This window comes from Phalaenopsis equestris, unplaced genomic scaffold, assembly GCF_001263595.1.
Source record: "Phalaenopsis equestris unplaced genomic scaffold, ASM126359v1 Scaffold000414, whole genome shotgun sequence".
Taxonomy (NCBI): domain Eukaryota; kingdom Viridiplantae; phylum Streptophyta; class Magnoliopsida; order Asparagales; family Orchidaceae; genus Phalaenopsis; species Phalaenopsis equestris.
The window spans coordinates 123,672-136,829 of NW_018164855.1; the positions used below are offsets into that span (position 1 = coordinate 123,672).

General features: G+C 37.2%; 1 protein-coding gene and 1 pseudogene across 4 annotated transcripts; both read right to left on the bottom strand.

Annotated features, from left to right (window-relative positions):
* Nucleotides 1–60: 60 nt before the first annotated feature.
* LOC110027126 lies at nt 61–2,049 on the bottom strand (annotated as a pseudogene).
* A 3,843-nt stretch (nt 2,050–5,892) lies between these two features.
* Nucleotides 5,893–12,501, bottom strand: LOC110027123. Of its 4 annotated transcripts, XM_020728421.1 has the most exons (8): nt 12,459–12,501; nt 12,096–12,316; nt 11,263–11,329; nt 10,978–11,104; nt 9,033–9,112; nt 7,222–8,946; nt 6,929–7,136; nt 5,893–6,854 (listed from the first exon to the last, which is right to left on the bottom strand). In XM_020728421.1, the coding sequence occupies exons 4-8, from the start codon at nt 11,036–11,038 to the stop codon at nt 6,190–6,192; spliced, it is 2,739 nt and encodes a 912-aa protein (XP_020584080.1). In that variant the 5' UTR covers nt 11,039–11,104; nt 11,263–11,329; nt 12,096–12,316; nt 12,459–12,501; the 3' UTR covers nt 5,893–6,189. The 4 variants fall into 4 exon arrangements, with proteins under 4 accessions (XP_020584080.1, XP_020584081.1, XP_020584078.1 ...); XM_020728422.1 differs by lacking the exon at nt 12,459–12,501 and having other exon boundaries at nt 11,263–11,321; nt 12,096–12,405; XM_020728419.1 differs by lacking the exon at nt 12,459–12,501 and having other exon boundaries at nt 12,096–12,405.
* Nucleotides 12,502–13,158: the final 657 nt, after the last annotated feature.

Consider the following 13,158-nt stretch of genomic DNA (forward strand, 5'->3'; position numbering starts at 1 on the left):
CTTTCCCTCAATTCTTGAAGTCTTTCCCCTTGTTCTTCTTCTTCTTGATTTTTTCTTCCTCTTCTTAGCCTTCTTGTGTCTTTCATTTCCAGCAGTTTTCTTTTCTAGTTTCCCTGTTTACTACTTGTTTGCTGTGGTTTTTCCTCCCATTTGGCAACTCTGTCCTTTGGTTCTTCGGTTCTTGGAAGCACAACAGGTAACAAGGAGTGCAGCACTTCATCTTCTTACCGCAGCCTTCAGGTGTCCTTGGGCTGTCCAAATCGAAGCAGGTTATTGGCTACAGGGGAGTTCGGTACTCCAGATGGTGTTCTCGGGCTGCCCAAACCGAAGCAGGTTCTTGGCTGATTGGTCTTCGACAGTCCAAGTTCTTGGGAGAAAGGTATTCGGCTCTCTTGGAAGGCCAACCTACGAGGAGCAAGCAGGTATACGGCTACAGGGATTCGGCTACAGTAACAAGGGAGGTCAGCAGTCAGCAAGGCGTTCGACGCTCATACTGTTGGCAATCCATTCGACTGAAGCAAGCTGTTCTTTGGGAGTACAGCAAAGGAGGAGTTCTGCAAGTCAGCCAAAGCTGTTCTTTGACAATACAGCACAAGGAGCTGTTCTTGAAAACAAGATAAGTTGACAGTTCTTTCCATCCAATTCTATCTCCAGAAAAAGTTCTTTCGAACATTTCAGGTGTTCGGCGGGGCAAGTTTACAACAAGAAGAAAGGATCCCATTCATGAGGCCCAACAATCTTCTCTTCTACCTGCAATAAAGCATACTTCCAACTGTTCTCCTCCACAAAATCCTTACATTCTAGGCCCTCGTTCATATCCTTGCGCAACATTGTAACCTTGTCTACAACAGCCCGAACGGCAACATCAAAGGCGTCCTTAAGAGTCTCTAGCTTTGTCCTAGGATCAGCATATATAATCCTTGGAATCAGACTTACAACATCCTCTCTCATAACCTTGATAGACTCTGAAGAAATTTGTTCAAGTCTTTCTTCAATGCTAACATTTCTCTTACGGATATCATCCTCCAGAATAAAAATTGAATATTTAGTATGGTCTCCGGGTAGATGCCAAGTATATTGCGTGTATGCCGAGTCGGGATGGAAGAAGACAGGTATAAAACCCTCCAGAACCGAGTCAAAGGCGGACCTCTTCGTATAATAATCCCCCTGAGGTTGCAAACAAAATAAGGATGATTGAAACATCTTCATAATGCAGCTAGGAGAGTGACATTTGCTCTCGCCAAAATCTCATTCCAGCAGTTTAGAAAAAGGTGAGATCTTGCACTGATTAAAAATTATTCTCCCCCTGATCGATTTATGGTTACTGGGACGGGGTGCTCCGGCGAAGGAGAAGAGCCAGTTTCTCTCCAGCTTCCTCATCCTTTCCTGCCACACAAACACATCTGAATCTTTTCAGGGTGGAAACAAGTAGGGTAAGGTATCCCAAAATCATTGGCATTCCATGGGCTTGATTCCACCACAAGCGTTAACATGTTCTTTGCTGCGGGTAAGAAACGAAACTTGTTACCCCAATCAGAATTGGTACCAATCAGCCTCCGGAAATCCCATGTGATCGTTCCTGCAACCAAGAAATGGTCCTTCCCATCCATAACCTTCCACTCAGGCTGCTTCATAAGCCAATCCACAGAATCAAGAGAAGCAGCATCTCTCATAGAGATCCATAGGTATCTGGCTATGTCAAAACCAGCATAAAAGGGTACAAACACAGCAGCAGCCAGGAAGGAATCATTCGTCAATAACTCTTATTGCTTCATCCGATTGTTAAAGATGACATCAACGGCAATTTGGTTAGTAGCATACCAGCCAGTACTAGAGAAAACACCATCAACGTTTTCCAATGGAGGTCCAAGGCCTGCATTGCTCATATACTCGCACATGTTCGTCAGGTAAAAATATTACATCATTACCACACACGGAGAGCGTAGCCAATAAAATCACGCCACACGAGATAAAAAAACGGCTCGGTAATATAAGAGAATATTCCCCCCATATTATTCACGTGTTATTGTATGTTATTCATGTGTTATTGTGTTCTGAGAATATTCCTGATGTTATAATAATACAATAACATATGAATAACACATGAATAATATATAATAACACCTGAATAACACTAGGGGGAATATTCCCCCGTATTACAGGGCGAATTTTTTGTTTTTCTTGCCTTGATTTCACCGATAACACGGGGGAAAAACACATGAATAACATACAATAACACCTGAATAACATCGATAACACGGGGGAAAAACACATGAATAAGATACAATAACACCTGAATAACACGGGGGGAATATTCCCTCGTGTTACCGGACAAATTTTTTGTTTTTCTTGCCTTGATTTCACCGGTAACACAGAGGAATATTCCCTCCCTCTCAGTGTTATTCAGGCGTTATTGTATGTTATTCATGTGTTATTGTGTTTACAAATGAATAACACATGAATAACACGGGGGGAATATTCCCCAGTGTTACCACACAGTTTTTTTTTTCGGGTGCCGTGATTTTATTGGCTACGCACGTAGCTCTATATGCGTAGTACAAACGTAATATTTTTTCGTTATCTTGGGGGTGGAGCATGGCTATTTCAGTGTGTTTTTATACATACGAAGAAAAGAGGTTTTGAGTATATTTGTTTAAAATTAGAATGTATTAGCTTAGAAATTATTCAGTCCCTTAAAGTGAATATGAGATTCAATAACATTTGAAGAAGTTTAAAATTTTCTTAAACACATTTATCAAAATAATTCAATAGAAGATTTATGTTCACTAATTATGTATTTTTGAAAGTTCGATTGAATGTGGTAACTTATGAAAACACATTCCTCTTATGTTCAATAAGATCAAAGGTTTAAGTTTTGTAGTTACTTGGAGAATAACTAATAAGTTTGGGGGATTTTGACTTTTTTGTATAATATGCTTGTTTATCGTCTTTGCTATGACTTTTTATATGTTTTTATTATGTTTTTGGAAGGTATTTTGGATAAAATGCAGATAACATGTGTAACAAGCAAATCAGGAATCAAAATGAGGAAAAAGGAGTTGAGTGGTGTTCTAAAGCCTAGGCGCTAGAACCCGGTGTCTAGGCATTAGAACCGGTCCCCTAGAGTGCACAAACAGAGAGCTTGGAGACCCAATGTTAGAGTTGTAGCGTCAGGGCACTGGACCTAGAGTGCTGCCTTGCAGCGCCTAGGCCCCAAATTGAGGAAGATTTCCCTAGAGCTTGGAAACCCATCATTGGATTTGTGACGCTGGGGCGCCAAAAGTGCAGTGCCTAGGCGTCACGACACTAGCGACTAGGTGCTGTAGAAGAATGATTTGTAGCGCCCCGACATCGATACAAAAAAATTGACTGTTATGACAGTTAAAAAATTTAGTATGGGGAGAAATGAATAAAATGCTTGATCACGAATTAAAGAGATCTTTTTTCATCATTTTTCTTCTGACAACTCTAGAGGGAGAATTTGGGAGGAGAAGACCACACAACTTGCAAGAGATTAGAAGAGATAAAGAGAGAGAGATTGGGAGGATTGATAACTTGGATTGCTTGTTGTTAGTCACATCCTCAAATTACTTGTGAAGGAGATAAGTTTGTTTATATTGTATTTTCTTTAGATTTTATGTGTAAGGACTTTGGTTTTGAAGTTTATGCATAAAATTAAGTTTGCTTTGATGATATTTGTAATGAATGGTAAGTAGTCTTCTTACTTCTTGCTTTAATTGAGATGGTGATTGGATATGCCAAGGGATTTGAGATTGTTTGGGCTTTAATTTGAGTTTAAATGTGTTTTGCTAATTTGAAAACTTAATTTACTTTCTCCTTGGCGAGATGATTGTTAAAATATTTTGTGAATATTGATATCCTGAAGGATTTTTTATGGAACAAAGGAGTTAACAACAAGAATTTATTGGAATAGAGATATTGTCATTTGATTCATGCAATCTTCTAGAAGACATTTTCTTATGTGTAGTTCAAGAATATTAGGAAACTAAACTTAAGACTTTTATTCTTCCTTAGACCACCAAAATAAGATAAAGAAGAATTTTTCTTCTGATTGACACTAATTTTTTAATATAATCCTTAGACATATCCATCACTTCATCAGTTAAAGAGGGGAATTCTCAACTTCTGATTTATAAAAGAATATTTTTGCTTGTTAGGACATACTAGTTTTTTTTCATAGCTTTTGATTAGATTTAAAATTGAACTTGCAAATTAAACTCTTCAGGTTTAGGCTGAAAATTGTAAGCTAGAAGTTTTCCTTTGAATTCATCTCTTTCTCTGTAGGATTGACAACCATACTCAAACTCCAGTACTATTAATACGTCACGTATACTTACGCGAGCCGCCCGTGCTTCGCGATACTTGGTTGTGTGTCATGCATCGTTATAACTTCTTTGATTGTATCATTACACCATCTTTGAAGTGCATTATTACATCATATTTGTGGCATGTCGTTACACCATTTTTAGGGTGTATCATTACATCGTCTTCTGAATGCATCATTACACCTTCTTTAGGTACATCGTTGCATCGTCTTCGAGGAATGTTGTTGCATTGTAGGACTCATCGACATTAGCGAGCAAGGCGCAACTGAAAGTAGTCGACAACGGTAGATGAACGGTGATCAATGATGATCAAAGGCTCTAGGAGCAGGAAATATTCATCAGGTCTTCGATCCAAAACAAACCTGAATTTTGACTCCTCCCATTCCAGCTCTAGCTTGTTGTTCCCCCTCATGAAGGGGGTAGGGCTTTGTTTATGGAGTCTAGGACTGGAGTTCTCTGTAAATGAAATAGTTCAATGAAGATTTTAATGATGTCAAAATTCAATAATCTTGAGGTCATTAGATTCATCTTACCGAGACGCTCGATTTAACTATAAGCTTGTCAATTTGGAATCCATTTGATCTTCTAATTAACCACACAGCTTTCAAAAGTAGTTTAATGGCTTGATTCGGGCTTAGTTTAATTCAGATTGAGTCAAATTTGGTTGCATTAGGCTCATCTCATTGAACATATTAGTTTGACTATAAGCTTACTTAAATGAGAGTTTTGAATAATTCTTAATTTAAGTTTAAATATTTATTGCATATAAATATTTAAACTTAAATTTGTGCTAATTACCTCAAAATTCGTGTCAAACATCAAAATTTATTAATGACTTATCAATCAAATTTAGACCAAATGAATTCTTATTTACTTTTCACCATAATCAACTACATTAATATATCAGTTAAGCTAATATATATTATAAAAATTGGCCCGAGGATATTAGACTAGCCTCATGATCAATCTCATGTGTCTAAGAATTCCATTTCACACACAAACGGCACACACAAACGGGATTGAACCCGTGACCTCGATGGTTTTACAATTTCTACCAACCAAAGTCACAAATATATATATATATCACACACACATATGCCATTAAAAAATTTTGAGCCACCAATTTCATGCAAAGGTTCGTTGGCTTATTATATATACAACAACAAATTTTCACCTAGTAAATTTAATATTCCTCTCTTTTTTAATTTCAAACGCATGTGAGAACCCTTGCCATCATCCATCACTCTTCTTTGTCAACATTATGAAACATTATGTATTAAAATACAAAATCACATGGAGCCACCCTGTCAATCACCTCGCCCAAACTCATATAATTCATGTAATTTCCTATTTGCAAAAATCCACCAACTAAGAAAAAAGTTTATTTAGAACATACTTGCGCCAGTGTTCCACCTCTGCCAAACTCACAATTAATGTAATTACAAAATTAACATCAATTACACACTCCACAAATGACTTAAAAATCTCTCAAAAACATACACATTTACATATAAAGAACATTGCATATCACCCAACTTTTATGTATTTGCATATCACCCAAATCTCCTATGTCAAATCAAAATATTCCCTTACAACAACAAAGCAACATCATATCTCTGATCATGGAGACCTGAACATGAAACAGCAATTTATTTCCTCAGCAAGTTGAATAACTAACTAGTTTTAACAAACAAACAAAAAAACTAGAATTTAGCAACAATGGCATCAGCACAAGATCAAAAGACACATAAAATGCATACTTACATGACTTCTATTCTAGAACACCTAAACAATATAGAATCAACAGTCATTAGAGCAAAACAAAAGAAAAAAAAAAGCAAATTTAACTAAGAGTCATCATCATCCCTACCAAAACCTCTCCAACGAGCTCCTCCAACACTTCCTCACCAATTTCTCTGCTGATGGCTGCAAGCTCAGACTGCATCAATTCCGTCCATCCACCGCTGCACGTTAGCTCCCTTCCGAGCAGTCTCTCGACCACCAAGCCGCCATTTTCAGCCTCTCCAGCGCTCCGCTTCCCCTCGCCCGAAAGCTTACTCTTCACTACGGGCCACACTTGCGCTGCAAGCAGACCTTCATCTTCTGCAACAATGGCAGTGCTTTGATAAGCTCCTTGTTCGACAGAATGGCCGAGTTCTTGTAGAACCAGATTGAGACAGTCGAAGATAAGCTTCTGGTTTGATCTCCTCTCTCTATTCCTGACTCCTCCCTCTTTCAAATCTGAGAGTTCATCCAGTAAGTTGGGATCCAGAGGGATGTCCGGCGAATGCCAGCCATTGAAGATGGTGCTTAGCTTATTCTTATATAAGCCAGAAGCTGTCAGCAAGTTCTGCACTACTATCAGATCTTTTGGATCATCTTCATCTTCCTTGCTGCAGATAGCTCTGGAGAGCTTTAATGAAGCTGGTAATGGTGCTCTTGAGCAGTGATCATCCCATGAGAAGGTGCGGGCAATCGATTCGATCGGCGGTGACCTCGATAATGCTTCTGCAAGAGGAGGAGGTTGTTGAGTTTTCGAGAATCATAGGATTTGAACTAAGTTGTGAATGTATATAGCTTACGCGGGTTATCGGAAGGAGCGAATTTGGAAGAATGTGGGGCATTTTCGTTTGATTCATCTTTAAATGGTGCATCGAGTATGGAAGTAGGACTGGGATGATTCTGGTTCTCACTGTTTTTCTCGTTGTCAGTGTTTTTCTCGGGCATTTGTAGCGTGTCGTGGTTTTCGCTCGAAGATGAAAGTCCGGGCTCTTCATGAGATAGACTGGCCTGCACGAATGTGAGCGAAGCTTGTATTCGATATTCAAAAACTTGCGAAAGGAGAATTTTATGTGATAATGCATGAAAAACATACCTTCAAGGAGCTTTTGCTAGTATCTGAGTCATCACTCGGTACAACTGGAGGAGATATTTGGCCTGACTCGGCCTCGAATTTTCCTGACAGGCTTATTTCAGGGACATTAGGCTGAATTGCTTGAGATGAATTACCATTGATATTATCAACAGTGTCAGCACTGTTTTCTAATTGAGATGAAAAGGAATCATCTCTCCCACTTCTTTTGCTCTTCGAGAAGAACAAGCTCGTTACTCGTCCCTTGAAAGATGTTTTCCCGCTCTGTGATTTCGTCGCCACAGATTTATCAGTTCGTGAGTCAGAATCATCGGTGTTCAATCGAATGCTTCCATAAGTTGGCGACGATGCAGGAACAGATTTTGATCTCGAAAGACTACAACCACTGGATCCCTCATTTCCATTTTCTTCTTTTGTCCTTCTAATCATTCTAAATTCCTCTACCCTAAACCCCAAATTATCATTCCTATTTTCCATTTTTAGCTCATTGATGGAGAGCATCTCTCCCAAGGTGCCGGAGCTCCTCCTTCCTTGAAGCTTTTCCTGATTCAGCACATTCGATGTAACCAAAGCCCACCGCTCCGACAACCGTTTCTTCGCCTCTCTTACAACTGACGATGATTCAGGCGAACGGGAAGCTCGATTTAACGGTGAATGCGAGTACGGACTTCCATATCTATTACTCATGAAATCCCAATAGCTTCCAATTTCTGAATCACTATTGTCATAGTCCTCTCCTACATAATTTTCTGACCTATTAAAAGAGCTATCATCACCAACATATCCATTCGAGAACACAGAAGACAACAGAGATTCATCCCTTCGATGCCTACTTAGGCTTTCGGCCATATTTCGCCCATCTGGATCACGGGGTTTTTGACCTCCATGACCATCTCCTTTCCTCGGCCGTTCCGGCGATGATGAGAAAGGAGTAACGGGGGACTTCAAGTCTAAATGTTTTCGTGGGCTCGGCTTCAAGACCACAATCCTTGTTGGCTCAGGCAACTTTTCAGTCATTGGATGATGAGCAAAACCCGAATTCCATATTGTATTCCGCAGCTCGGAACCACTATCATATTGATTCTTTACCTTAAATTTCGTCTCATTTGTTTTTGACGGTCTCAACACGGTAATTCGCTTTGTCTGAGGCGGCGATGGAATGAAATGATGTTCCTCCGAACCACTCAGAAAAAGCGAGTTAGGCTCATCCAAAAACTTTAGAAACAAATCTCGATTCGAACTCAACACCTCAAGAGCATCATGGAACTCTTTAGACTCCAAAAGCTTCTCATCCGTCGCTAGTCGTTTCGCTTCGATGAACTTCTCACGAACAAAGGCCATTCTTTTATCATTTCGACTCTCATAAAAACCATTTTGCAGCGCTCCATCATCTAAAAAATTGGATCTTGATGATTGCCGCCTTACTTCATACACATCTCGAAAATCCTTGTTCTCGTTGCAACAAGATTGAAGCTCTTTAGACTTTGATCTATCAAGATATCCAACTTGTCGTTGCTTACAATCCTCACCATCAAGCAAATTTCGTTTAGAAGATGCAACAGATGGAGCACCGGGCAGGGCATCATCGAGGCCCATTAATCTCGCAATCACATTTGGCGGTTTCCGTTTTGCATCTGTATCTTTACACATCTCCTGAGCGATAAGCATTTTCATCGGGATTGTATTTGATCTTTTTACAGAAGAACCTTTCCTCGACTCACAAATGAGCTATATTATGACAAAATATAAGAAATATTTCTTTTAAAAGTTTATTAATGGATTGAAAAATAAACTTGAGTAAAGTAAGTCCTTACTGATTTATCATCCGAGTGAAGTTCAACAGGATCTATTGCTTTGTTTGGGCCGACTGGTCGATTTCTACCTCCAATAGAACCTGAAAGTAGTTTTAATCACAAAGGTTTTATAACATACACAAGCAAAAGAATCCACAACAAGCATATAAAAAGTAAAAGCATGACAACACTAACATTTTACATTTTAACTCAAACCTATTCATTGTCATTAACAAATAGAAAAATTTACATATATACCAATAAATTACTATGTAATTTACATATCTAAAACCTAAATTTCAATTTTCACATTTATATCGCCTTACGTATATATGAAGAGGTGCATTGCATCTTTTAAAAATTAAAATAATGGGAATTTTATGTGATATGAAAGATTTAGGGGCATAAATATAAAAAGTAAAGTTTAGGAGGTGTTTGATATGTAGATACATAAAAATTGGGTGACATGTATGTAAATGGCCCAAAAAAATAAAATTAGCAGTCTTACTTGAAATTAAGTTAATTTCTGATTAGTTGAAATATATATCTATTAACAAACTATTTTAATCAATTGAGTAATTGATTGATTAATCTAGACCTAGGTACCATAATTAAACACTAATAAATCCTAATGACCAAAATTAATCATGATGAATCTTCTAGCCATTAAATTTGCTTTGAGATGTGTGAAAACTAAAGGCTTTAATTGATTTGTCATATACTGCACTAATCTAAAAGCAAATCCAATAACTAAAGTCATTCTAATATTTTGGTTCCAAACATGTTTTCCCAAGGGACTTAAGAAAAGGAAAAAATAAAAGAAAATCCAAACATGACATAAATTGTTAGAAATAAAAAAGAAGAGATTATTGCAGTTAGCTCCCCACACATTCTCTTATTCTCTTCTTGAGAGGAGTTTTTTTTCTGCTACTACTGAATGTATATCATTTTTTTTTTTTTTTGTTCTCATATATGCAACAATTTATCTGTCATAGGGTTGGTGTAGCTCCAGTGACGGACAAAATTAGAGAGCCGTCTTAGATAGGTTTAGTCACATTAAACGTTGACCATCTGAATTTGATTTTAGGTGCAATTCAAAAGAATTTGATTTTACCATAAAGTCTTGGGCAGATTGTATAAGAAAATGATCTTAATTTATTAGAATTAAATGAAAATATGACACTGAATAGGATACAATGGAGAAAAAGGATTCATGTAGCTGACCCCACATAGTAGGTTAAATGCTTGTTATTATTGTTGTCGTTGTTATAACATATTATACATTCAAGAACTAAATTCTGACTTAAGCTGCACTTTTTTCAATCATTGTTTTTCAGGATAAAAACAAAGAAGAGATGATTGGAAATGCTATGGAAGAAGAAGAACTCTACTATCAAGATATGAGTGATAATAATCACACCTCTCAAACTTATCTATCCAAAAATAGTGAATACAAAAAGGGTGATAATTTATCTCTATCACATTCAAATGAAACATCCATCCTTAATGTATCATTCAGCAAAATAGAAGTCTTTGAGCTCTCGTGTAAAGCATCTCAAATGGCTAAACACCATAAAGCATCCTATCATTTAAGCCACTCAAAAGTCACAATATCTTACTCCTTAATACATATTGATTTGTGGGATCCATCCCGCATTACTAATATTAATGAAATTAGATTCAATGAAGAAAAATGATTCATGTAGCCGGTCCCACTTAGTGGGATAAAGGTTTTGTTCTTGTTGTTGTATATGCAACAATTTGCTTTAAAACTTTGTGAAAATTGATTGAAAAATGTCATGATTGTAATAATCTGAAAAAAATGAACTTGTTAAAATAAAGCTTGCTTCACAGACCAAACCTTACAGTTTTGCAAAAACCACACAATATGTGAAGTTTGCAGAGTTGAAAATCTCGAAAATCTAAGGAATAATGTACTAAATAACCAGAAGGGATTGAGGATTACCATCTCGAAAAGCTTTCTTGGTTCCAGCCATGCCGGCGCTCAAGTCAAACAGGTTCATCATCCTTCCCTTACACTGAAGAAAGGGGCTTCTGAGTTATCTTGTTCTGTAACCCACTCATCATGAAATCTGAAGGAACAAAGCCGAGAAAACAAGGAGAGAAATAGATCAAATGAAAGACACAATGAATTATCAAACAAAAATAAGTAAGAAAAAAAAAAGTTTGCTACTTGAAACCAGATCATTAAATCATATCAGCAAAGCAAGAGCTTGTTAGATTCTCCTACCAGTTCTAATTAGGAAGCAGCTTCATCTGTCCACATTAGAGGGCTACCCATACTTCAATCTGCAAGACTAAAGATAAAAACAAATCTTTAGATAAATCACAGTGCTGCTGTTAAAAGACTAATTTTTTTTGGATGCTGAAGGATAGAAATGCAAAGTAAACAACCTTCATGACTAGAAGAATAATTTTAATTTACATAAGATCTGACAATATAAGATCTGTAAAACTATAGTTGGAAAGGTTTTCTTTCATTAATGAAGAGTACTTTTATCTATTTCCCCTCTCAAATGAGTGCAGATTAGTAATCAAAGCCAAGAGAAAGCTATGCTACAGTATTAGCACGAAAACCGAAGAAAACGGCGAAGAACTAGCGTCAAGGCCCCCTTCCAAATAAAGAAAAGCAAAACAAGCAAAAGATTGAAAGAAGGGAAACCGAAAGGAACGCAGGAAAAAAGTAGAAACTTGACCAATTACGGTAAATCTTGCAGACTAAGAAAACCTAAAACAAGCCGATATCTGAAATACTAACAGAGACAATTCAGAAAAGAAATCACATCAATTAGTGGTCAAAATTTCATTGGTTCTTCGTCTAAACAGCAAAAATCAGCCAGCAGATCTAATAAGGAAAAGAAAAGAAGAAATTTCACGGACCCAAACAAAATCAATGGAGCTAAAGTAAGACCGTGAGCTCGGTTCCCAAAAAACGAACAAATTTTGATCACAAACATACAGAATATAACTCCATAGCTCACTGATCAAAGCTGCATTGCGCCAGAAGGAGAGCGGAGCAGATAACACAGAGGAGCACAGAGGGAGAAAGTAAAAGCTACTGACCGGCGAGTGGCGACACCAGGAATCTAAGGGGGCCACAGAAAAAAGAGATATAGATTCCTTCTCCGGCGAGCCGCTGAGGAAAATCGCCGGTAACTCAGTGAGCGAGTTGACCGGAGCTGAGTCTTGGTTAGACGTAACAGCTCGCAGGTAAAGAGGGAGGTGAGCTCCGCCTTTCGTGTGGCCAGGCGGATGTAAAGGGGGATTGATTTATCCGTTTTGATCTGCGCAGAAAAAGGTTCGATTACGAAAGATCTGAACATATAATCTATTCTTAACGAAATAAAAAAAGAAACTTTAGACTGCAAAATTATCGATTTTGAGGGGATTGATGATTGAATCTACTAAAATAAAAATTGAGCCCACAAGTGAATTTTAGGAATCCGGTGGACTTCACTTCGATTGCACACAATACTCTGGTCTGGAAAAATTTATGTTTGTCAATAGAACATTTTTGAAACGTCTTTGAATATTATATCGCAAAAATCTTAAATTTTAATCATTTGAGATTGAATAAAACAAAGCGACCTTCACCGAATGAGGAAACTTCTTCAAACGAAGCCTTAAACAGAACAAAGTAACGCACCTCAGATCAACAATTTATAAATAATAGTGTAATTAAGTAGTATGTTGAATAAGATGAGCTAATAAATCAAATATAAACAAATTTGAACCTCACCAGCTTATTTAGGAAATTTTATAATAGATTCTCCTCTATTTCTCATTCATTGTCCACCCCTTTTCTTGATTTCCTATAATTCACATGAGAGCTAATGAAATGCAAATTTGAACCTCACCAGCTTATTTAAGAAATTTTATAATAGATTCTCCTCTATGTCTCATTCATTGTACACCCCTTTTTTTTGATTTCCTATAATTCACATGAGAGCTAATGAAATAATTGGAAGTCAATTCAATTTAATCCATCTAATTTAATAAATTAAGTTCAAGATAAAAGAAGACAACTTGAGTTTGAGTTCTTGTTTGGATACTTATTGTGGAGTGAAAGCAACTTAAATTAATATGGTTGAGCTCATTTTAGGTATATTAGTCTAGATAACTTAAG